Here is a 26,800-nt window from a genome sequence, read left to right as displayed (position 1 = left end):
TTTTCCAGCCTCAGGGTAGCCCGTGTGGCCCGTCTCAAACCCAGGATGACCTCCAACTTCTTCTGAGCCTTCAGATCCTGAGCAGCCTTCCGTGATTGAGGAAGGAAGAGTCAAGGGGAAGTTGTTGAAGGCGAGAGATATTTTCGGCAACGCTCCCCAGAAACTACATAGGAAGACAAATCAGGAGTCTTCCCCTGCTTCACGAAATTTCCTATAAAATTCATCCGGCCAACTTGCTGTTTTCCATCATCTGTAGATAATGGATTACACTGACCCCGTGCCCAACGGAGTAAGTGATGAAGTAAAAATGGGATCTTTAGGGTGGCCCTAACCCAGTATAATTGGTGTCCTTAAAAGTAGAGGACATTAAGACACAGAGAGCAAGGAAGACATCAGGCGTGTTTGAGCACAGAGACAGCAATGGGAGGGCCCAGCAAGAAGGCGGCCATCTGCAAGCCAAGAGGGAGACCCCAGAAAAGAAACAAACCAACCGCCACTTTGATCTTGGACTTTGGCATCCAAGACTGAGAAAAGAAATTTCTGTTGTTTAAGCACCCGGTCTGTGGTATTTTGTGAATGGCAGCCCGAGCAAAGGAAGACAGGCTCAAGGAGGTGAACACCCAGTCGGAGGCAGAGTGAACTTTAGTCCACATGCCCCAGTGTGAAAATCCTTTGTCAAATAAAACGATTTACTTAAGGGGACAAACCCCTGCTTCAGAGCTGCTAATGTGTAATGGGGCTCTGATTTACTTACCAGTTCTTCTCTGTTGAATTGCCCAAGGGGTTATGCACACAGACACAAAGAGTGTTCCTTTCATTCCGGGTGCCTTTTGGTTCCATTCGTATTTACAATAAAATGTTCCTTTGATCCTAGGTAGCACTGGAAAATAATTCAGGGTCCCCTGTTCCCACTCTCTATTTGCCCCAGAGGAAAACTAAAACGTCCCACCTTATCTGTCTGGATTTACCCAATATTCACATCTCTTATTTGAGACACATGCAAAGAATGACATTCTGAGAACAACTCGACTTCTTCAGGTGACCAAATTCCAATTAAAACAGACCCTCGACTCGGACTCACTGCCTTTAGGGGTAACTGAAGGGCACTGCCCCCCACTGCCCAAGCAAGGGGGCGCTGTATGCTCTGAGGTGATGCCTTTTTACTTCTCTTCTTATTGCTCTCCCTGCCTCCCCCTCATTCTCTGAGAGCCTGGAGCTCCCTCTGTCACTTTGCATTCTGAAACGGAAGTGAAATCTGGGTGGGAGCAATGTTTTTCTCAACAAGCCCATTTCCCCTTTCCTCCCTGCCTCAGGAGGGGACACTCACCGAGTTCCCACTGGGCCTGACCTCTGGGGACACATCTCAAAGCAGAGGGAACAAGAGCCCCTTGGTCACGAAGACAGCTTTGCAACCCATGGCCCAGGAGCCAAGCTCTATTCTGGGCAGAATACGTCCCCTGCTGAAAGGGCTAGAATCTGTCACTGCTGGGGGGCGAGGGAGACAGGAGGAAGGACGCTGGGTGACTTTCCCAGCAGGCAGAGATCAGGCACAGGTTACCTGGTTAAAATAGTAACTGCCGAAAGTGGCGGTGACGTAATCCATGTGGACAGCCATGGTGGGCGGGGGGCGGGGGGGGCGGGGGGGGAGCATCACGTTCTGGGTTCTCCATCTCTGCTCTGGCTAAGGGTGGGCCTCTGTGATGATTTCGTACCCTGCCCAGTTCTAGAACCAAAACCTAAGTGTGCTGAGAATGTGGGTTCCTGTTCACTAATATACGTGCCACGTATTAGCTGGATTTACCCAAACGACGCCTGGGCGTGTGCTTTGGGATCATCTTTGTTGTGCTCAGGATGATCACTGGGTCTTTGTCAGGACGTGCCCAGTTGGCAAAGATCCCAGTCCTGCCAATAAAGGCCAACCTCAAACCTGACAGTTTCGGGCCAAGTGAAGTCAGCATCCCACCCAGAATGTGACATGGGGGCTCTCCCCGCGCTTCCAGTGGCAGATTTAAGTCTGCTGGCCCCAAGCACCATGAAATGAGGTGTGGGGACCTGGGAGTGGGAGTGCTTGTCCCTCTTCTAAAGATCCCCCACAGAAGGGTGCACTCCCCCTTCCCAATGCAGCACAACAGAGTCCTTAATGGGAAAAACTATATTTTTCACTCACCATTGAAAGCAAGTTTGCCAGTTTCTGGGTAAGCCCCATTATTATTCTCAAAGCTTCAGAAATGTACCCGGCTACAAAAGCAAATGTTATTTACATGAAATGGAAATGGCTCCTTGAGAAAACCTCCCCCACTAACAAAGGAGAAACCATCCAGCAAGGGAGAAGACAGAAATGAGTGTGGCTTTCCTTTCCCCGGAGGAAAGCACAGAGCAGAGACCAGGCACCCAGAGCCGGGAAGAAGGCGGTCAGATCCGCGCGGGGTGCGCGGGACCCCGCCAGAGGAAGAGACGGGCTCTGCGAGCAGCCAGGGGAAACTGGGGCTCTAAAAGGCGAAAGAAGGCAGGGTGGTGGTTCCAGCCGCGGGGCATCTGCGAGGGATGACCTGGGAAGGGACAGGGACTTGCAGCCCGGGCAGAATGAAGGGGCTGGAGGCTCCTAGGGGGAGCTGTTCCCAGCTAGCTCTCCACTTCCGTGGCACCTTCCAAAGCCCAGCCTGAACACCTGCTCACAGAGATGGGAGGCTCAGAAAGGAGGGTACGGCTGTTCCTCCACCTTTCAGCTCTCCATCCTGAGCTCTCTGCCTGCGCCACCCTTGACGGTGGCAGCTGGGCTGCCTTGATGGATCGTGGCTGCATTTCCAGTAACCCCTTATGAGAAGCAGGAGGAGCCCAGCACCCAGCTCCCGGCTTACCAGGGCAGAGGGGCTGTTAAGGAAGGAAATGAGTGTTCAATATGTTGGCTAACTGAATTTAAATTAATAATAATAATAATAATAATAATAAAGAAGGAAGTATGTATGGACTTAATTTGGAAGCCCCTGAATTTAATTTGTCCTTTGTTGGAAAGCTGGATTTTCTCTCCTACTTTCTCCCCAAAGCCAAGAAACAGATCCTTTGCTGGAAAGCTCCACTCACAGAGGGCACGAATGGCCACTGAGTCAATCACTTGCAGAGGGGCTGGATGCACAGAAAACGCTTTGCCAGCGTCTCAGCTAACATCAGAGGCTAGGGGCTCATCAGTAGGAGAACATGCGTCTGTCTGGCGAAGGCCGTGCACAGATCTGGGACACACAGAGGGCGTAGGACAGAGGTGGAAGGAAGGGGGTCCTGTAGGAGGACACACTGGTAGTTGCCATCTCAGAACCCAAACTCCCTGTCTCCTTGATAAAGTGTCCTTTGAGACTGTGAGGTCCCATCATGTCTCTTCACATGACTCCTTCTCAGGCCACATGCCCTGTGGTCACCTCAGCTGGCCCCGCTGCAATCTCCAGTCAGCACCTGCCACATGGAAAGAGAGGGGAAAGACTGGGTTCTTAAGCCAAGGGCCTCAAGTAGCTACCTTGGGTTTCTCTCCAGAAACTAGAACAATTAATTGGATAGTTATAAATAGTAGAGGGAAAGTATTAACAAATTATATTGAATATAATAAAATTCCAAATCATAAAGCAGAACCTGCTGGATTTCTGCTTCATGTGGTGGTGACATGACATTAGAGCAGCTCTTTTTCCAGGAGGGTAGTTCCTCTCTGTTCATAAGGGCTGCTTGATCAAACCCATCCTGAACTCTCTCCAGATAGAGTACAGCTGAGCTAGAGACCCCAGGAATAAAAAGAGTGCCTTCCAGCTCAGACTCAGACCTTATCTTTTAAAAAATGAAAAATGAGACCAATTGATTAAATCACTCAAGTTTAGTCCAAACTAGCCTCCCAAATTTTGGAGCACTAGAAACGACACTCAGTAGCCCAAAAGAATGATTTCTGAGATTAAGAAGTTAAAGATTTAGAAAGAAATCGAGTGGGGGAGGGGGCGGTTTGAGAAGTGGATGTGCCTGATGTAAGGAGGAAAGAGGGCGCCCCAGCGTGTCGGGCTCATCCTCGTTAACTAGGGTCCTACAACGTGCCTGCGAGAAGGTTGCCCTTTCTTCCAAATGTCCAGACTTGAAAATAAAGTTTTCAAAGGTTGGAAAGCTTTTGGTATATTTGGTTCAGGGATGTGAGCAACAGTAGAATGAACAATCCTGATCCACTAGATGACGCTAGTGCCTGCCGTCCAGAGTTACGGACTCTTCTGGAGGCTGAGCATGTGGAAGGGCAAGGACTAAAAGTCCGCATTACAGGAAAGGTATCTCAGGATCCTGCAGACAGGCCACCCACCCAGAGATGGCGGGGGGGGGGGGGGGGGGCACCAAAGGGGTCTGAGATGATTAACTGGTTTCATAACGTTCCTCTGCCACCTAGTGGCGTTTAGAGCATAAACTTAAGTCCCACAGAACTTTCTAGGAGCTTCTACAAGGACGAATCTGCAAGGCTTAGATGAAGTATCTTTATTTTTCATGTAAACAGTTTCAAAAAAATACCTCGTGAGGCTCATCAGAGAGAAAATCAATGAGAATGGACTCCGGGACTGTGTGTTGGGTGATGACCCCAAACCGCTTACCCAAAGATACTGTGCCTGGTATCTTTTTTTTTTTTTTTTAAGATTTTATTTATTTATTTGACAGAGAGAGAGAGACAGCCAGTGAGAGGGAACACAAGCAGGGGGAGTGGGAGAGGAAGAAGCAGGCTCGATCCCAGAACGCCGGGATCACGCCCTGAGCCAAAGGCAGATGCTTAACAACTGCGCCACCCAGGCGCCCCTGTGCCTGGTATCTTATAGCAGGTAAGAGCTTGTTCTTTCGTGATAATGTGATCCACAGCACAAAGACTACACACACACACACACACACACACACACACACACACATCCTTGTTATCTTTATCACTAGAGGCAAGGAGTTCTACAATAACTCTGTGACTATGCCTTTACGATTTGTACTTCTTTGGGAATTCTTTTATAAAGACAAGGCCAAGTCTTTAATTACATCATGCCATTTGCATGATCACAGCCTTTCGCCACTGCCTATGACCTTGCATTGTTCCCAAGCTTGGAAGAGCCGTGTTCGATGCCGGTGTTCTGAATTCTCTACATTACAACAGCTCACATTTGTTCAGTGCCCACTCTCTGTCACAGTGCACAGTACACCCTACGCTCATTATCTCATTTGAATCTCATGACAACACCACAATCTCTCTCTCATCATCATTTTGCATATGAGGAAACTGAGGCAGGTAGATCAAGCAGTTAGATCAAGTGATCAAACCCAGGTGGTCTGATTCCGGAACATATACTCTCTACTCATTTCACCAAAGCTTCCTTTAAGTCCACATCAGATCCCGGCTGTTGGAGTTTTTGACGGTGCAAAACTTCTCTTATTTAATTTTTTAGGCTGGTCGATTTGTTTGTCCAAGTGTGTCACGACCCGCAAATATAAGGTCCTGCACCGTAAGAACACCAGCTTTATTCCAGGAGATGGCTGTCCTATTTGCATTGCATATCGCGTGATGTCAAGGACTTCCTAGCACAAAATCAGTGGTCTGGAAATAAACAACACATGGAAAGACTTGTTGCACATTTCTGACAAGCAAGTCTGGCTTATGATTTCCCAGAACCATTCCAGGCGAAGAACTTGTCAGTGGGAAACGGTGTAAGGAACTGAAAACGAGCCCAGATCTGAAGTCGAATGCTGAGCCCCTTGTATGTAAGCGAACAAATTAGGAACCTAACTTCACTGATTACTAAAACCCATTCTTTTAACAAAACTAAAAAAAACAAAAACAAAAAAACAAATAAACATCAAAACTCAAAACCTTAAGCAAAATGTGACAGCATAAGAATAATACTTCGATTTACACATTTTCAAGTGCGCATAGAATGGTTTTTTAATGATTTGACATAAAATCATTCAACTTTGTGCTTTTCAATTTTTTAAAGCTACTCGAGGTTTTAATGCTAAGTGTCGCTAATTCTGTTAGATGTTCTTGTCATCTCAGGGTGCTCCTTAAATCGTCTGAAATTCATCTGCATTCATTTAGAGAAAGTATGCTTGCTGAGGATAAGGTAATGAGAATGGCCAACATTAGTAATATTAAGGGGAACATACTCCAGAAAAACTTGTACTCCCATCATTCGACGTTGTTTAAAGGTTTGGGTTCTTTTTTTTCAATTTTCCTCTTTAATGATTAGGTCCCAGGCAGTAATTTGTCCCATTCATATGATTAATCTATAAATCTCTACTTGAATATTTTTTGTACCTTCCATGTATCTTTTACAACAGATATTTGATCCATGTCCATTAATTGCGTTAGAATAAGAAATGTCAGTAAGTCAGCAACAGTACAAATCTTGGGTCTATCTAGGCAGCATTTTTATTTTGCAATATGTAATGGAATTTGGAAATGACCGTACTCCTGTCCTACCCAACGAACATTAAAGCTCAGAGAGCTCTTATGATGGCTGTTGGCAAATCAGTCAACCAAAGTAGTCAACACAAAAACCTTTTCTGTGTCACTGGATTTGTAGCAAAATTTCTGCCAAGGGAGTTTTTTGGTACAGGAAACAAAAATTTTTTAAATATAAAAATATGATTATAAGTAGAATATATAATTTAAACATATAACTTGAAGCAGTCCTAAGACAATGTTGTTTTCTACTTTGTATTAAAATGTGATGACAATCTGCTTCCTTTCCGTTAAAACGTGGCCAAAAGTCAAAAGGCAGTCCACTACCAGAACAGGTCTTTGTCTTTCTGCAAGCTAGCTTCTACTTCCATATCCTTCTAGCTAAGAAACTGGCAAGGAGCGGAAAGCTTTCCTAGAGACTCTAATACACTGGCAAAAAATACATGCCATTTTTGTGTATTACAATAATCCAGATGTGGTATATTCTTTTTCAATCACCTGCAGAGTAAATTGCATCTTCGACTGCACCACATAATCTGACCTCCCCAGAGAAAATGTGACCAGCACCGAGCTTTACTGTGATACTGTTTATGTGCCTGCTTAGACAAATAGTAGTTGAGAGAACACTGAGTAATTGATAATTCTTCCACATACTCCACAAGTGGTGGTTGTGAGTTCTTTCTTGTGCCCTGTGTTAGGACGGAGGACTCTGTCGATGATGAAATTTGGGGTCCTGGCTGAGAGTACGCACTCTCGTTGGGTGGCCTGGGTGCAAATTCTGCCTCCGCCACTTGCTAGCTCGGTGACCTTGAGCATGTTGCTTAGACGTACTTGGCTTGTTCATCTCTGAAATAGGTGTTTTGCATGAATCAAGTGAGTTGACAAACATACGTTATCTAAAACAGTAACCGATTTAGAGTAGCATCTGCTATCTTCATTAATACAGCCATGAATTAGCACGGTTGGAGGGAAGGCATTTGCCTCTGCCTTTGTGTAAGCCATCAGAAAAGATAGGTAGGTGTGAAGTTGCCTGTAGCCCATTGTCAGGGGGTGTTTGTTTGCTAGTGTTGTCCTATTTATCGATTTTATTAAAATTGACCTGTTCAGGGCACCTGGGTGGCTCAGTCAATAGGGTGTCAGACTCCCGTTTTCGGCTCAGGTCATGATCTCTGGGTTGTGGGATCGAGCCCCGTGTCTGGCTAGCACTGGAGCCTGCTTGGGATTCTCTCTCTCCCTCTCCCTCTGCCCCCCCCCCCAAGCCCTCACACACCTGCTCTCTCTCTATAAAAACAAACAAACAAACAAAAAACTAAAATCGACGTGTTCAAAGCCACGGTCAATACCTCCGAAGCTCTGATCTCACACGAGCTCCGAGGGTAGCGGATGAGCCCTGGTGTAACACGCTTGTTGAACTGGCTGCGGTTCGATCTGCCTGAGGAATGTCTTCTCATCCTGCCTCATTCTGTCTGACTCCACTCAAGGCCATTTCTTGGAGACACCACTCTTGCTAAGCACCATAGTTTCTAACAACACGTTTCCATTCGGCTCACATGTTTCCTAGATCTACCCAGACTCTGGTCCCAGGCCCCTCCTGGTCCTTAAGAAAGCGGGGAGGTGGAAGGATGCTCAGAGGCAGGTTGTCCAGAGGCCGGATGTCCTAACTGGGCCCTGTTACATCTTTTATTTCTCCCTAGGTCCCCGCAGTCTAGACCCAAGTCACCCTAGTGTCATCTTGTTACCTTATTCACATGCTATCCTCATTTTTCCTTATCCCTACTCCCCACTCCCGTGCCACTGAGATTGTGGAAAACACTGAGCACTTAGAACTCGCTGGGTCTTTGTTCACTGGCTCAGTAACTTTCAGCGGCTCAAGCAAGCACTCCACTTGACATCGGGTGACAACGAGTTTCCAACTAAGAAAAAACAAATTCCTCTCTTTGGGGCAAAATATTTTGAAATAATTTCTGAAATTATTTTGAAATTACCCTTAGCCTGAATGTATTGCTTCATGCTAGTGTTTTAACCTTTACTAAATATGTCCACTGTTGGTATTCCCAGTATCTAGAACAGTGCCAGACGTATTCGGTAAATATTTGTTGAATGAAGTGAAGTACGGCGGGAATGATTACATAAGTTTGCAAATATAAGGTTGTTTGGAAAAGAGATGAAAAGTTACATCAAGGATCCCCTGATATGAAGAGGATTCACTGAACTACATCCAGAGTAGAATTTATTCATTCATTATACATGTATTCACTTAATAAACACATATAATACTTAATATCTGCCAAGCACTATTATAAGTGATTTATGCATAGTAACTAATTTAGCCAATACTTCCTCTCTTTAGGGCCAAATAATCAGATCTTAGAAATTGAGATGAAGTTTGAAAAACAAGAGGTCTATGGATTTCTATGGGTATGTGGGAAGAAATGTGTAACCGATTGCTTATTTCATAGTTACAACAACTTACTGCAGGCTTACTCATTCTAACAGGCCCCCTGCCATATGCTTTATATAATAAAGCATCCCCACAGCAAATACATATTATAGGTGTTTTTACAGATATGAAACCTGGGGCTTAGGGTAGCTGTAGGTCCAAAGTCCAAACTCACAATCTGAAGAATTTGAACCCACGTATATCTGATTGCAAAGGTTTTGCATACTTGGAAATCGTCTGTTTTCTTATTTATTTCTTATTTTCTTTCTTCCTCCTCCCGCCGTCAACCAGATGGTAAGGTATACCCATTAGCAGGTAAAGCCTGTTCTTTCACTGCAGTATCTCGGGGTCTAGATCAGTGCCAGGCATTTGGTAGGCCCTTGAGAAATATTTGTTCCATGAGTGAATAAATGAATGGGCTGCAGAGTCTTGCATGGATGCCACACTGTCTTCCTGATACCGCCAGTTTCCAGCAAAGTAATTTATGATGATTTACAGGCTTATTTCCCCAATCTAAATTTTTATTAGCTGAAACATATATTCGATATTAGAGACCTCCTTTAGACTTTTAGAAACCAGTCCTGTTGAAAGAACATGGGCTTTGTGAAGGCATACAAATGGCTAACAGGGACATGAAAAGGCGCTCAGCATCAGTAAACATCAGGGAGCTGTAATCAAAACCACAGAGAGGCATCACCGCACACCCGTCAGAATGGCTTTTATCGGAAGGAGAAAAAATAAGTTTTGGTAAGGATGGGGATAAAAAGGAGCCCTGGTGCAGTGTTGGTGGGAATGTACATCGGGACAGTCCATCTGGAAAATACTATGGCGGTTCCTCAAAAAGTTAAAAATAGAACTGTATGATCCGGCAATCTCACTTCTGGATCTATACCCAAGGAAGATATAATCGGGATCCCATGTTCACTGATCCATTAATCACAAAGCCGAGATATGGAAATAAGGTAAATATCCACTGATGTACAGATGAATAAAGCGTAAAATTCAGTGGAATATTATTCAGCCTTAAAAAAGAAGGAAACCCTCCCAATTGCAACAAAATAGATGAAGCTGGAGGACATTACGTTAAGTCAAATATGCCAGACACAGAAAGACAAATACTGCATGGTTCCACTTCCATGTGGAATGTAAAATAGTCAAACTCGTAGAAGCAGAGAGGAAGGTGATGGTTGCCAGGGGCAGGTGGGGAGGGGGAAGCGAGGAGATGCTGGTCAAAGAGTGCAAGGTTTCAGTTATGCAGGATGAATGCATTCTGAAGACCTAATAGCCAGGTACAGCAGAGGGCTGATAGTTAACAATACTCTACTGTACCCTTGCAATTTGCTAAGAGGCTAGATCTCAGATTAAATCGTCAGACATACACACACACACATACACACACACACACACGCACAATGGCAACAATGTACAGGTGATGGGTAAGTTATTAAGCTTGATTCCGCTGATCTTTCTACAATATATACATATATCGAAACATCAAGTTGTACACCTTAAAAATGTACAATTTTTATATGTTGATATCTCCAGTTGTTTAACAAAATAAAACTGATGTATGAGCATAAAAATAAAAAGGATATGGGTTGTGAAGACAGGCCAACCTGGGATTAAGTCCTGCCCTACCTTCGCCAGCAGTAAATCCTGGGAGGGTCGCTGAACCTAGAGGGATGGCTGCTTTCTGTTGGAGCCCCAGAGACCAATCTAAGCCCTCCTTACCTGGCAATTCTTCAGCTCTCTGCCAGACACAGTGCTCTTATCTCCCCGAATCCTCCCTTTTCCAGGTTAAAAAAGACCTTCTTCTTCTCAGTCATTTCTTAAGAACATGGTTTTCAGAGTCTTCCTCCTCTGGGTCACCCACTCTGATCAGCCCACACATTGCAGTGTCCCCTTTAAAAAATGTCTGTGTTTGGGGCGCCTGGGTGGTTCAATCGGTTAAGCATCTGCCTTCAGCTCAGGTCATGATCTCAGGGTCCTGGGATCAAGCCCCGTGTGTCAGGCTCCCTGCTCAGCCCCTCCCCCCACTCATGCTTTCTCTCTTTCTCTCTCTCTCTCTCAAATAAAAAAAAAATCTTTAAAAAACCAAACTAATGTCTGTGCAAAATAAATGTTTGCTAGGCTACGGAACATTGGGACTCTGAGGCGCATTAGTGGGTGTACAAATGGTGCAACCACATTAGGAAAGTTGGATGGTTTCTAATAAAAATAGACACGTGTGTATCTTGTGACTCAATTATTCTAGTGCCGGGCATTTGTGCACTAAATATACATCCGGTTGCTTTGCCACGGACACGTACAAGAAAATCAGAGCAGCTTTGCTCCTAGGAGCCCCAGACTGGAAACTCCCCCAGAGCTCATCCAACTGGATTAATAAGCCTAGATAAATTAGACGGGATAAATTGTGATATACCCACACACTGAAATACTATACAGCAAAGAGAATAAATGACCTGTAACAATACCTGACACCACGGATGATCCTTTAAATAAGGTGCTGACTCAGAAGTGTATCTCCTGTACGAGTACCTCCACGTCAAGTCCCGGGAAGTGACGCAAAATCAATCGATGCTATTAGAAGTTAGGACTGTCATCCTTCCAGGACGGGTAATGACTGGGAGCCTGAGCAGGGCTCCGGGGTGAATCAGCTGGGATCCAATCGGGACAAAATAAGCACTGGGTGTTGATTACACAGCTGTGTCTGGCTTCTAGCAATTTATTAAGCTGTATACTTAGGATACGTGCACTTTTCTGAAAGTACTATTACTATACCTCAATAAAAGAGTTTTGTTGTTGTTGTTGTTAATATAACAATTAGTCAATATACTAGTGTGGATGGGACCCCAACCTGTGGCCTTCCACTGAAGCCACTTTTCTGGCAAACTCAGTTACTCAGTTTATTGTGTGTGGCATTCAAGGCTGTCCACAGCCTGGCTGCTATTAGGTAACTTTCTAAGGTCCCTTCCATTCCTCTGGGTCTTGCTTGATAAAGGTTGAGCATCATAAAGGTTGGCAATGCCAGATAGACTCCATCTTTCTGTGCCAAGCACCTGATTCAGATCAAGGTCTAGCCAAACAGAACCACACCTGGTGTGCCCTGAGCAAAAAGGCATAGAGCCTTCTTCCATCTGGCCTTCTCTAGTTTTCCTTCCATACGTTGAGACCTACCCATGAAGGCCCTTCTCAAATGATGCTGTCTCTTCCAGCACGAAGCGGGTCCTTTTCTACCACCCTCTGGGCTGTTTTCGGGTGCTGGTCTCTTGCCACCTTGTTCCAGGTAGGGTACTTACACTCCCATGGTGCTTTGCCCATAAATAACGATACTGCATATGAATTGTTAGATGATAGAATGAGAAGCCGTGATATCTTTGTTTTGTAAAACACCAAAGGTCAACAACCTCTTGTCTTTGTGCCTTTTCAGGACGTTGTACAATGTCCTTCGCTCTCACCTTCAGTCTGGGTCCAGTCAGGAGAGAGGAATAACACAGCAGGTTCAGCCAGAGTTTAACCTAAAGAATCACCACCTATGATAAAAGAGTAACTGTAAGAAAATTCTCGGTGGTACACTAGGGCTGAGGGAGAGTACCTGAGGAAGCAGACCTGGAAGGGGTTCAGACCTCGTTGGGGAAGATGCGGTTCAGTCTGCTGAGTAGCAGGGATGTTCGCTGCTTTGGCCAGCCTGGAGCTGGTCCAGAGTCGCTGGGCAAGCAGTAAACGGGCTACCCTCCAAAGCGCCGGCAGGGAAGCAGCCAGCCGTGTGGACCGGCACTGGCTACACTGTGCGTAACTCTCTGGACCACAAGTAATTGTGTGCAGCCATGCGGGGACGTTAGTGTCCATGTCGAGAAGGCCACGGAAAGGTGATCACCAAGTGCTACAAGGTTGCGAAGGGATGGCTGGGGCAGGCTCTACTGGATGTCCTCCCAAGTCTAAACCCAGCCCCTGCCCGAAACTTCCAGAAGCCTCTTCCTCCTGTCATGTGCCTCCGTTGACCTCTACTGAGGAAGCTTGACACCACGCTCACTTAAAAGGAGAAATGGTGAAAGGGATTCTCTTGTTCATGACAGAGCAGGTATTAAAGAAGGCATTGGGATCTGGGAGGCAATAAATCAATAATCCACATACCTTCCACCTTCAGAGCTTCCTGATTGCATCTGGTTCCAAGGATGTGCTGAACCAGGAGGGTGTGCCGATGAAATTCACGGTGTCTCGGCACCGTCAGGGGCAGCAGTGCCTGGAACGGCAAGGAAGAGGCTTACTAACGCGGGATTTCAGGTAAATCACACCCCACCTGAAGGCCTTTGTTCCTGATTTTTGTGTCAGGGTTTGCACCGGGTGGGTGGTTTGCGACCCGGGCTACAGCGAGCTGAGAAAAACAAAGACGGTGTTTCAAAGAGCTACACTCATGCAATTTAAAAGTTTGAACTTTTCAACCACTCTTTTGTTTATTTTAGTGAGAAAACATCTTGTCTTTTATGATATTATGCTGACAAGTGCTCATTCTTTTTGATCCTCACTTAGCGAAATAAAAGTCAATAAGCTCAGCATTTTGTTTTTGAAATCTTATGAGTCCGTGGAACCCGAAAGTCTGGTCGCTCTGGGACCGGATGTGCGGTCTTTCACCTCTGGGATCTGTGCTTCTGAAAGGCCCGCCGGTCTTTCCTGCTCATCGCCGACGTCTAGAGCAGGCAAAACAAACAGAAAAGGGGTTCCCTTCGGCAGCAATGAATTCGGGCCCATCACAGAAGGTTCGCACAGCCCCTGCACAATGAGGACTCACGGAGACACGACGATTTCATATCTTATAGATATTTTGTAAACCCTAAGGCAACCGTGAAAACATTTTAAAATGAGGCACCACTCAGAAGCCAACTGTAGAGATACAATCGCATCATGCAAAATATTCAATTAATCCAAAGGGAGGCAGAACATCCAGGAAAGTATGGAAAAAATGACGTTACACGTGTGTCTTGCTGAGCAGCACGGCCTCGTGTCGGTGTCAGCAAACAGCCGGAGTTCTGCCAAAGCTCAGAATCGTTTGCTTTGGGCGTATTCGCGCAACTGCTTTGAAAGCACCACAGCAGCTCACCAAGTGTCTTCCGCGGGCTCCTGGGTGGCTCAGTGGGTTAAGCATCTGACTTCGGCTCACGTCATGGTCTCAGGGTCCTGCGATCGAGCCCCGCCCGCATCAGACTCTGTGCTCAGCGGGGGCGGGGGGTGGTCTACTTAGGTTTCTCTCTCCCTCAGCTTCTCCCCCCGCTGCACCTTCTCTCTCTCTCTCTCTCAAAAATAAATAGTCTTTAAAAAATAATAAACTAAAATCCATCGGTGGCGTTTGTGCGGGGGGCTTGGGCTTCGGCACACGAGATACTAGTCTCGGCTGTGACGGCGTCAGGACGCTGTGAGATCGGATCACCCGGTTTCTCAGGAGGCCTCGGGAGCCCGAGCGTGTGGAACATCACCGCCGCAGAGCCCGGCTGCCAGGCTTCCGCTGGAACTTTCTTTGAAAGTTGGTACCTTGGAGTTTAGAACACATCGAACCTCATAAAAGTAAAGAAAGAAGGTAATAAACGTTTCAGGCAAGCACTCAAAGCCCCTTTTACCCATAAATTTTGAATATTCATTATTTAAAATAGGTTTGGGGTTTTTTTTGAGAGAGAGAGAGCGCGCGTGAGCAGGGAGGCGCGGAGGGAGAGAGAGAATCCCAAGCAGGCTCCGTGCCCAGCGCAGGGCCAGCCATGGGGCTTGATTTTACGGCCCTGAGTCGTGACCTGAACCAAAATCAAGAGTCAGACGCTTTCCCAGCTGAGCCACCCTGGTGCCCCTAAAATAGGATTTCTGCATTCCAATCAGGATGCCGGAAACAGTCTTTCTGGCCTGCTTGTCCCAGCAGGGTCTCCCTCCAACCTTGTCCCAAATTCCCACAATAATACACAACACCCAGCAGCACCCTCCATTGGCACAGGCCCCTGGGGACTAGGTTTTGGGGGAGTTGGGATCTAAGGGCGCTCTGATGGAGGAATAGACACTGAGTGCTTCTCCCACGGTGGCGGCGGGGTGGGGGGGCAGGCAGAAAGAGCTCAAACCTGCAGCAAGGGCAGTTGGCGTGATGGACATTTGCAGGTGTCTCGCCTAGTCAGAGCTCATAAAAAGCCCCCCAAGAAATCACAGGTAAGTGTGGCAGGTTTAACTGATATTTCCTGGGACCAGCAAAGTGGGAGGGTGCTGAAAACATATACAAACACATGACTAACTGCCCTTGGGCCTTTATTAAAAACAAAGACTATATAGTGAAATGATGTGGAAAACCCCTCCTGTATTTAATATATTCCCCAAGTTAACACAACTGGCAGTTGACTATCAATAACTTATGTTTATTTCAGTGGATCTTAAATGGACAACTGAACTATGTCTGCAATGTGTGAATGGTAGAGATTCCTCTCTGGAATATAACATCCTATCCCTTTTTTGGGAGTGCAATTGGGGGCAGATAGTCTATCTGGCAAACAGTGTGGTCTTTAGGAAATCAAAAAGTAAAACAAGACTGGAAATTCCTCAGAAATAGAATACTACTTTTTTTTTTAAGATTTTATTTATTTATTTGACAGAGAGAGACAGCCAGTGAGAGGGGGAACACAAGCAGGGGGAGTGGGAGAGGAAGAAGCAGGCTCCCAGCGGAAGAGCCTGATGTGGGGCTCGATCCCAGAACGCCAGGATCACGCCCTGAGCCGAAGGCAGACGCTTAACGACTGCACCACCCAGGCGCCCCAGAAATAGAATACTTCTTAAATGCATGCTTTAAAAGAAAGAAACAAGAATCAAGTCTCTTACATATAATGTAGGAATTAATAGTGCCTCTCTACAGAGGCAGGAACGTCAAGTCTAGTCACATGGTTCTCAAAGAGAATCATTAAAACCACATTGGCACTCATCAGCCACAGGCATCCTCTTAAGCTTCGGGTCCTAAAGAAGTGTGTGCTCATTCTACGTTCATTGATTGGACCAGAAAGAAAAAAAAACAGACATGGATTAAGTGCATGGAATGGTCTTTCCAATCTCATGCCTGAGGGCCCCACTGACCAGTTAACAACTACAAGCCAAAACAAAAAAAACGAAAAACAAACAAACAAAAAAACCCCCACCACAGCCAGTATGTCTTTCCCTCACTCTTCCTGCATACATCCCATACCTTACAGACAAATCCATAGGCTACCAGAAAGCAGACTATTGAGGAAGACGTCATGTCAGCTTCCTCTATTCTATTAATTCTACCCTTATTCCAAGGACCCTGATTTTAGGGGATTCTTTCCAGTAGTGAAGTCATGAAGGTATGTGGCATAATTTAAGTGTACCAGAACTGTGAGAGAAACAGAAAACAACACAGCGTGATGTGAAATACCTACCACACACATTAATTTCATGAAATTAATGCCATTTCAATATCTTTTTATTGAACATATTAGATCTTTATTATTAAAGCTAGGTAATTTGGGCAAGTGAGTAGTACATAGTTTTGTGGAAAACGTGAATATATTACTGGCTTATCAAGTTCAATGAGAAATTTTCCCATAGGCATGTGAAAATGTCTATGTGAAAACAGGCATGTGAAAATCTGCCTTTTGTAAAAGGCCAAATTTTGTTACCAATAATAAAAACACAAATTTGAAATAGAACCTGGCATTCAATTTAATCTGCTATTGTTCATTGACTTCTAATAATAATTGGTATAATAAAGACAATTGTGGAAAGCAAAAATTCCTAAGGTGGTTTAAAAAAGAAAATTCAAGCAATCTGAGACAGCCTTGCAGACCGTCTGGAGAATCCGTCTGTTTAACAAGTGGTGTATGTAAATAAATAATGGAAAAGATGCTACTAAGATACAACTTGGTAAACAGGCATTACCTATTTAATAAGTACAATATGTACATAGAATTCTCTTGAAAAGCTTCATTTTATACAGAAACATATTTACAAAATGAAGTGTAATCAAATTAAAGATTATCTGTACAATGCGCATATATATATGTATATATATATGAACTTTTGGAAGATAAACAAGTTTCGTCATTGTAGTCAAAGTGGACAGCCATAGCATTTTAAAAAAAGGATTCCATCCCAGAAAATACATCTTTAATATACAATTATATTTTTCATTTATCTTCCTGAAAATTCTTCATGTTTGGATACTTTTTCAATTATTTTCTGTTGTTCAGAGCCTTGAAAAATTTCAGGTTTCTAGTGCCACCAACTGGTGTTAAAAATGAACAATCTTAGTGTCAAAAAAAGATTTTGTTTAAAAAAAAAAGGATATTGAAAAACAGGCTACTAGAGTCGACATTCGTAAGGCAAACTAAACATACTGAGTAGCAACATGATTGATAAAAATATTTTCACCACAGTAGCATTTACAATATTAATGGTTTTTAATGTTTTAGTTTCTTTCTACCAGCACATCTTGGTCTAAATGTATATGAAAAAAATCTTTAGGAAATAATATACTGGTCCAAGTTTAGGAACACACATGAAAACGTGACTGGATCCATCTTTGTGGGCATGAAGCAGGCATTCACAATTCACTAAAATGGCAAACATCAAATACCTTTTTACGGTCTTTGGGGGTTTTTTTCCTTTAAAAATAAACATCGAACTGTGACGGTTAGAGAACGTGTAGACCATTGTAAAAACAGCCATCTGCTCTCAGCGTACCCCAGAACAAGGATTCATTTCCCAAAGCTTCATGCTACGGTGAGATTTCTGGGCCACTATTTGCACAAATGGATTAGCCTTCTTCCTACAGCGGCTGGCTGTGAGCTGCAGAGGCTCAGAGCTGTTCCTACTGCCTCGCCGCCATTGGCACTAGACCGCAGCGCCATGAGGACAGCACCTGCTCTGTCTGATTTGTTCAGCAGTAAAACCACAATACCCCGGATGCTGCCTGGCAATAGCGGGTTTAATACATGTGTTTTTTAAGTGAATAAATAACATGCTGGTCGCCTGATAAAACTGAGTTCAAGATAAATCACTTTAAATTGTGATGAAGATAGAAAGTTAAAAAAAAAAAAAAAAACCACACACCACCGAAGTTCAAACCCATTTCTTTGCTCAAACCCACTATTTTCAATCCTTAACAGTTAGGCTAAAGGTTGAAGTGGTATGGGAAAAAAGGGAGTCACAGTAAGAATTTCACTTCAAAATTAAAACCTAGAAAAGCATATACCGAGTACACACAAAATAATTTCCTGTTCAAAGAAACAAAATAGTGCTAACCAAAACAGCCTTTGATGTGTACAACTAATAATGAACATATAAAATAAAAATTCCCCCAGATCTCAGATTTATCCAGACCATTTTCCTTTTCCAGACTCCCATTCTTCTCTCCATATAGTCAATATATTAAGAGTGGAAGACCTTCTAAATCCTTACATTAGGAGCTTTTTGTGAATTGGTATAAAGATCTGATACATTCACATTTTTGTAAATTACTTTGCTCGGTTCTAATCCATACACAAAAAGATACAGTAGAAACTGAAGAACAAAAGGAAAATAAAAGCATTTTCTTCAAAAATTTTCCACAGTTTGAAAAATAACAGTAAGTCAGAATATGGTTTATAAGCTTTCCTCTAACAGAGTGTCACCATTTGACGTCTCCAAATGAATGGTGGCACAAATGTTAATATTGGAATGTTTCACTTTTGTATGTAATAAAATGTATACATTTTAAAAAAGTGTATAGCCATAGGACACTATAGATCTGATGACTATTTGGTCTCCATTCATACATTTCTGTCTTGGAGGGTAAAAAACAAATATTGTAGTGTATGAATGAATCTCCATCACAGAAGTCATGAAATTTAGTTATGTTGGCTACTCTAAGTAGTCTTTAGGAATATCAATAGTACGTCTAGAAAAATGGGAAAATAATTCAATTTGATTGCACTTACCCTCTTACTTTATTTTGATACATTATTATTGGAAAAAGAACAAGACACATTATGATAAGACTAACACTTGTTATAGTTATTTTTAAAAGATGTTTTTGGACTTATATTTCCATTTTGAAAATATTTCGTTTTTGGATGCCAAGACATAACTCGGTATACAGAAAAAATAAGATGCTATACTAATGCTTAGTAAAAATTTAGTAAATGATCTTTTTAAACAACGTTGATTAAAAAAAATTTAAAACACATTAAAGGGACATTGCTACCATGAGCCCAATTTTTAGAGCCATGCAATTCCTTAAAGGTTTTTAATTCATCATCCCAAAGCTTACTTCACTTAAGGAGAGAAAAGGATGCAAAAATCTAAAACAAAAGTGACACTTGGGGCAACATCTGCATATTAGCCAAGGTATCCTATTACAGAAATGATCTGAATTTAACGAAATGTGAAAAACCACACTCAGAAATGATAATAAGTGACGAATCACAAGAGGAAGAACAAAATTCAATGATGCAGAAATACTGATACTATGGCTGGCAACACTTAAGTGCGCGTCTTAAATAAATATTGTAAAAAACCATCAGGATACACAAATTTGGCTCTAAAATTCCTTTGGTTACAGAGATGTAATTATTTTATATTTTAAATAAATATACTGACTGAAACACATCACATTTGGGGACTGTAAGATCACACCACTGGAATATATGATTATATCAACAGTAAAGAATGGTCTTCAAATGAAATGGTTAACAGAGCCATATGCTGGATTCCCTTGGGAACTGGTTCTTCATAAATATCTTAAACATTGATCTTTACACTTGATGTTAGTAAAACTAAAGTATTTCAGTTTCAAAGAATTCATTATTCATCTCTCTGTTCTAAAGACTAATCTAGTTCACATTTTAAAATACAACTGAAGTTCACAAATCTAAGTGAGCATGTTATTTCAAATCATAACTTGTGTAACTGAAAGTGAAAAAAAAACTCAAATTAACTCAAACAATTTGAATCTGAAAAAAAACGTACCTAGCACAGATAAGGAAACCTGACAGAGGCATGCAATGTCCGATCACTGCTAAGCCACCAAGAGCTGGCTTTCCTATTAGCCTCCATTAAAATTAAAAGATTTAAGGACTCATTGGCATCCCTGAAACACAACCAAATGTTATGCTGGAATGTCACACAAAATTTTAATCACTTTACTTTTCTTCATGTTGGAGAAACAGCATATTATTGAATGATTAACACATGTCCTTTCATGCATAATTTTAAAAAGCTGAATCATTTTTGACATTATATATTTCCAAAGGAAGAAATGTGGACAAGGGGTTTTCAAAAGCCCTTGCAGTAATGCTCAGCACTTCGCAGGACTAGTAGCAATTTCAGCTGTTCTAATTCGGTGACAGGCTCTCACTATACAAACACAAATTTCATCAAAGCTTATACTCTTACAGTATACACAGCAATGCATTCATATTTTATACAGATGAAGCAAAACACTTTTTTACTGGCTGACACACAAAGCAGGGGAAAGTTTCCCACAACACTGGGCAGTGGCACCTGCCCCTTATGTGGCTTTTGTCTGTTCAGTGACCAACAGCTGTGTGTTAGGTTTTCTTCGTCCGCTGTTCTAGTTCATGCTGGTGTTTAACAAGACGTTCTATTTCTGTTCCAAGTGTTTGTAGATTTTCCTTTACCAATTAGAAAAGGGAAAAGAAAACAGAAGTATTAAATATCATAAGTACGTAGATTCAGTTTGAACTGTTTTTGCTTAAATTTTGACCCTGAAAGGGTGAGGATTAGTCTTCAATGCCCTGTGGCATAAACCAGGTACATGGCAGTTTTCAGTAAATAAGTTCTATACATTTTGGAATCTTTTTACTGAAGCTACAGCCAATTTTAGTGCACAGATTTGTTACTAGATTTACTATCAAGGCCCAAACATAGCACAAATAGAATAGCTGGGTCAGGTAGAAGCTGCAAAAAGTAAAGCTGGAAAATATACATTAGAAAATGAATGCCTTAATCTTAAAACAGAGCCTCAGCAATCGATTATAACCATACAGGTCAAAGGCCACCCACTGCAAAATAAACAACTATCTGTCCAATAGTTAAGCTGATTTTTTGCTCTTTCCTCCTTTCCTTGAGAGTTTAAAAAACTGTATTTTTCAATAAGAAAAACACAAAAATTTTATCTCCAGGTAAAATGGTTACCCTGCATTATAGAACTAGTTCAATTACGGGCTAGCTCACACTGTGAAAGAGGTACCATTATGCCACGCTCACTTACTGGTTGGTAAGTAAATGAGAAATATAGATACCTTCAAAGTAATATTTTTTAGTAATGTATCCTCCAAAACAGCCTGTAATTTTCTGCTGATCTCCAAAGAGAGGTCCAGTGTTAATCCACTATCAGCTGGATGGGATGTATATAACGATGCCATAATCCCACCCCGTCTGCTTAAATGGACTTTGTTAAAATCTGATGCCTCTGATGAAAGTGTGCCTGATTCTTCCCGTAAAATGTAACTCTGAATTATTCTGCAAAATAAAACGACACGATCAATTATGTACCTGCAGAATTAAAAACACTAAAATTTACAAGAGTCAAATGATCATAAGCATGAAGATGATTAGCATAAAACAAGCACCTATTAGGTTAACAGTAATATGTTAGAAAATAATTTTTCTTATTCACATAGTATCTTTTTTTTTTTTTTTTTTTGAGAAAGAAAGCGAGAGTGTGCCCACAAGCAGGGGGGAGTGGCAAGCAGAGGGAGAGGAAGAAGCAGACTCCCCGCTGCTCAGGGAGCTCAACTTGGGGCTCGATCCCAGGACCCTGGGATCGTGACCTGAGCTGAAGGCAGACACTTAACTGACTGAGCCACCCAGGTGCTCCAGATGATGTCTTAATCCCATTTTTGTTCAACATGGTATTTATATTAGAGATATATAAACATTGTTTTTTCTTTCCTTATTAATCAAAATATTTTTGAGTAATTTCTTTATTGCTCCATTTCAGTATTTTCTATTTTCTTGTTATTAAACTTAGAACTTTATTCGTTTTTGTTTTTTTTTTAAAGATTTGTTTATTTAGAGAGAGCGCGCACGCACGCATGTGTGCGTGAGCACGCGATGGGGCGGGGGTGGCAGCACAGGGCTCAACCTCACAACACTGAGATCACGACCTGAGCTGAAATCAAGAGTCAGACACTTAACCGACTGGGCCACCCACGCATCCCTTCTTTTTCTTTTAAAAGTCATGGGCCAACTTTTCTCTAAGTCTAAAATTATTTCAAAATAAAAATTAAAAAGTCACTGGTAAGGCGTTGCAATATATTAAAAAAAAAAACCTCTTAAAAGACTATGGTATTTTTTTTTTTAAGATTTTTTTTTATTTATTGACAGAGAGAGACAGCCAGTGAGAGAGGGAACACAGCAGGGGGAGTGGGAGAGGAAGAAGCAGGCTCCTAGTGGAGAAGCCTGATGTGAGGCTCCATCCAAGAACGCTGGGATCACGCCCTGAGCCGAAGGCAGACACTTAACAACTGCGCCACCCAGGCGCACCAAGACTATGGTATTTTTAAGAGAAATTTTGCACAGCACATTTTTTTCTTTCTTTCTTTCTTTTTTTCTTTTCTTTTCTTTTTACCAGGTGAGGAAGGAAGGCCCAAGCCCCAGAGAACCCAGCTCCTGGGAGGGGAGAACAAGCCATTGGAGGGATGAGGAGGAAAGGTCACAGGCCACAGGGTCAGGATGGAGAACCCGCAGGTGAGCTGAACAAAAAACCATGCCAGAGTCCAGTTAGCAGGGAGAAGAAACAGAAAACAAAAATGCATGAAAATACATCTCACGAAAGTGAGAAGAAGTAAGGTTTCATGCATGATACCAAAAGAAAGAACATTCGTGTACATTAAACGTGTATGGAACGCACCGCACAGCAGATTTCAGGCTGTGCTGACCAGGCATTCCGCCCACCCCACGGAAGGCCAGCAGCACCCCGCTCAGGGGCCAGGCCACCCTGAGGCCCCGGAGGTCACCACTCAAACGGCTGGTTCTTAGCTTGAGGCCCCTGGTGCCCAGCTGCTGGGAGCTTGAGCAGCCAGCTTTTGACTTAAGGTCACATTGACCTGGTCCCAGCTGGGCCCAGATCCCCAGCTCTTGGTCTGTCACTTACTGGATTAGTGATGACTCTAGAACATTTAGTGATTTGACTTGAACACCACCAGTAAATTTATTTGTCCCTGAGTTGTAAGAAATCAATGAAATTTTGTTAAGTCATACGCACAGGACCTTGTACTTGGCAGGTGCCCAATAAATTACCTGCTATATCCTATCCAACAGGAAAGATAACCCACAACCCCATCTCTCTCTTAGAGTCACAGTCATGAAAAGCAAAAGCTAACAGAGTGCTTTTATTAAATCCAAAGTTATCTCAGTCTCTTAAAAAAATTAAGATCTACTGAACTCTAGATCACCTTAAAGACCTGTGTTTTCTTCCATCTCTGTATTCCCAAAACCTAGAACACAGTAAGTGATCACTAAAAGACTGGTAACTGAATTACTAAAATTAAGAATTATTTTTTGAAAGATGGGCTCTTGATATGATTAATTTTGAAAACAGTTAACTTTACCACATAAGTACGGTATTTCAAACACAGATTGTGTTATTATAATAATACATACTTTGTTTTTTTCCTGATTTCTTCCACCAATTGTTTGATATGATCCTCCATAAATTCTATCTTTTCATTTTTCCGGGCATGTGCCTTTTGCAGCCTTACGATCCTCTCAATCAACAGGGCCTTGTCCACTTCTGGAAAGTTATCCACAGCTACCGACGACCCGGTATTTTCTGGGGATCGATCTTCTGCACTGCTTCGAGCATTGAGGGACCCTGAAGACAAAAAAAAAAAAAAAATCAGTTTAGATATTGTACTCAGTCTAGAGTCATCTGCTAATGTCGCATATTATTTCTTCTAGTATAACTCACAAATATTTGATTGAACAGAGTTGGGCACAGAACACAAGTCATACCTGGCCTGAGTTCTTATTTCTGAATACATGAATGACAGAAGTACCCAAAGGACCTATTATGTCTCTCAGGAACAGGATGAGGAAGCAGGAAACTCAAGAAAAAGTCAGAATAACAAGTCTGAAGTGAAACTGAGAGCCAAAAACAGAGAGAGAGAGAGAGAGAGAGAGAGAGAACACAGCCGGTGGGTTAAGCTCTGAAGCCAGTCTCCCTAGGCTCAAATTCCACTCCTCTACTTTCTAGTTGTGTGCCGTTGGACAAGTTATTTAACTCTCTGTGCCTTGGTCACTTCATCTTAAAATGGGAATAATATTATTTACCTCATAGGACTGTTATCCTCATTTAAATGAGTTAAAATATGTGAAGTGCTTGGAACAGTGCGTGTAAGTAGGCACTCAGTAAATGTTAGCTATTACTTTAATCAACATCAGTTGAGAAAAATTTCTGATCCTCTTTATCCCACAAACAAAAGTCTTTTTTCAACTCCATTTTGTAGATTTAAGACAGTACTATACCTTTATCTAAGGTCACACACTAATAAATGACAGACCTGGGTTCTAAATACCTATGTGTAGTTTCAACCCATGTTCTTTCTAGTATTGATCTTCCCACTACCGCAATAGTTGATGTTTCCCCCCTAATGTGCAACTCCTGGGAGGGAGTGTAGTGTCACAGCACACACACACCCTAGAGTCTGAGAGTTCTGCCACTGTGAATTTGGGGCAAGTCATGGAACCATTCTGAACCTTCCTTTCCTCATCACTAAAATGCGAATTGTAACACCTCACAGGACTATTCTGCAGAGTAAATATGTTTAAAGTGCTTGGCACGATTCCTGGCATTCCAAAATGACAAATACACTGATATTTTGCTAATTACCATTTCCACAATGATATCAATCATAATTTTATAGACTATTCATTTTCACTTTAGACCACAGGCATATTTACCATGGGAAAAGCCAAAAGATTTAAACATACCATGTGTATATAAAAAATCCTGATATATAATGATGATCATTTCATTAGTTTTCAGGTGTTAAAATATAAAAGTAAAAAAAAAAGAGAGACCATATTATAACAAATCTCTCTATATGGATGGATACAAATCCAAATTTAAAAATGGAAGAGGAAATTGTCACAAAGAATAAAGAAGAAGCAGGTAAGACAATAGGAGGCAGGGAGACAGGTCATCCAGAACCCCATGACGAGCATGAACCCCTGGGTAATGATGAGAACTTATTTACCTGGAAATAATACTACTTTTTATAACTCAAAATGGGAAAAAAAAAAAAGCATATCAACACTTCAACACACAAAAAAATGCTACTTCTTTTTACAGTCAGTCACTAGATAACAACTGAAACCAGAAGTTTTTTACCTGATGAACTTGAACGACTCCCCATGCTGCTGACTTCTTTATCATAGCTTCCACTCTCAACCTGATCTAATTTTCTTCGTGCTACAGGAAAAAGAAACAAATTACTCGTGACAATTACCATGACCATGTGCCCCACTATTTCTGATTTTACTTGCTAAAATCGCTCAGGCAAAAATGGCTTAAACACAAGAGAAATTTGTGGAATACATACTTTAGACGGGAGGGCTATTGTTGTCATTCATATAAAATGATATCTAGAAATGTACAGGTCAAATACAAAATATCTAAAAACAACACTATGATCACATCACTTAGGCATAGTGACCTAATGTTCAGAGTCCTGATGGATTTAGATGACCCCTATGATACCAGGAATTTCCCTTCAATTATAGCTATTAAAACAAACTGAATTCTTACGGCAAATATCTAAATATATTCATATTAAGTAAATGCTAAATCTCGTTTATCTTAATACTATATTTCATTCAATTTTAATACAAAGTTAGTGAGAATAGTAGAGATTAGGAAGCTGAAATACATCACATTTGTATCCAAGCACATAGCATAGTTTAAATTGTTTAAATTTTTAAATGAAAGAAATCTGGGTTCCAGTCCCAGCTGTTAATCATTGTGTTTGGGTCTCAGTTTCCTCTAAGATGGAAGGGTCAGGGCTTAATGTTCTCTAAGGTAGAGGTCTACAAGGTGGGATGCAGGTACCCTAGACGCTGCACGAAACAACTCCTAGCATGTGTACGGAGAAAATACTAGAACTTCCATTTATACTTGCATTTCGTATTCATTTTTATATTTATTTTCATCAGATTCTATTTTTCATGTTTTTTAATGTAGAGTGATACACGTTTAAAATTTATAAATAAATATATATAAATCTGAGAACAAATGCTTAAATACTTTTCACTGATTGGAGTATGTGATCAAAAAAGTTTAGACAATACTGTCCTCAAGTATATTCCCAACTCTCACACTTTGGGATTCTGTGAACAAAAGTCCTTTAGAATAGAAGATGTTATAAACTATTCATGGAACTCCAAGAAGTTTAGCAATTTAGTTTATAAACATTAATATATTAAAAAGAACATACAGCACTAATCAGTGTGGTAGAACCTGATGTAAAATATATTTTTTTCTATAAATCCTTAATGACTGGAAGATGCAACATTAAGGTCTAAGTGTGCGAGAATTTTGTACCTTGCTGGAGTTGTTTGGTAAGATCTTTGACACTGGAGGCATGTTTACGTCTCTGGGTTATTAATTCATCTTTTAGTTCTTCGACCTGGGTACTCAATGCTTTAACTTCTGTTTGTCTGCAGGTGAGTTCTGCTTGCAGAGTCTGGACCTCCTCTTTTCGCAGTTCTTCCTCCTTCAACAATCTACTTTCCTAAATATCAAATAAGATCAAACGAAAAACACCAATTCTAATACCTGTTTGTTTCCATTACTGCTCACAGTTTAAAACCTGAAAATACAAGGTCCTTGATGGTAGATTCTTCCAGAATTGCTCCTTACTAGGTTTTGTTTCCTGCACTCC

General features: G+C 42.0%; 1 protein-coding gene across 2 annotated transcripts in view; it reads right to left on the bottom strand.

The window, feature by feature from the left end:
* Positions 1–16,320: 16,320 nt before the first annotated feature.
* CCDC186 (coiled-coil domain containing 186) overlaps positions 16,321–26,800 on the bottom strand; it is a 51,608-nt gene continuing 41,128 nt past the window's right edge. For both annotated transcript variants that reach the window (XM_008684821.2, XM_040624242.1), the window contains exons 13-17: positions 26,461–26,650; positions 25,252–25,332; positions 23,523–23,733; positions 21,158–21,377; positions 16,321–20,527 (exon numbers count right to left, since the gene is read on the bottom strand). In XM_008684821.2, coding sequence (XP_008683043.1) covers positions 20,444–20,527; positions 21,158–21,377; positions 23,523–23,733; positions 25,252–25,332; positions 26,461–26,650 — 786 coding nt within the window. In that variant the 3' untranslated portion in view covers positions 16,321–20,443. The remainder of the gene's footprint in view (positions 20,528–21,157; positions 21,378–23,522; positions 23,734–25,251; positions 25,333–26,460; positions 26,651–26,800) is intronic.

Source organism: Ursus maritimus, unplaced genomic scaffold, assembly GCF_017311325.1.
Source record: "Ursus maritimus isolate PB19 unplaced genomic scaffold, ASM1731132v1 scaffold_7, whole genome shotgun sequence".
In the NCBI taxonomy this organism is placed as follows: domain Eukaryota; kingdom Metazoa; phylum Chordata; class Mammalia; order Carnivora; family Ursidae; genus Ursus; species Ursus maritimus.
Note: the sequence above shows the minus strand (reverse complement) of the source record. Positions and strands in the feature narration are given on the sequence as shown.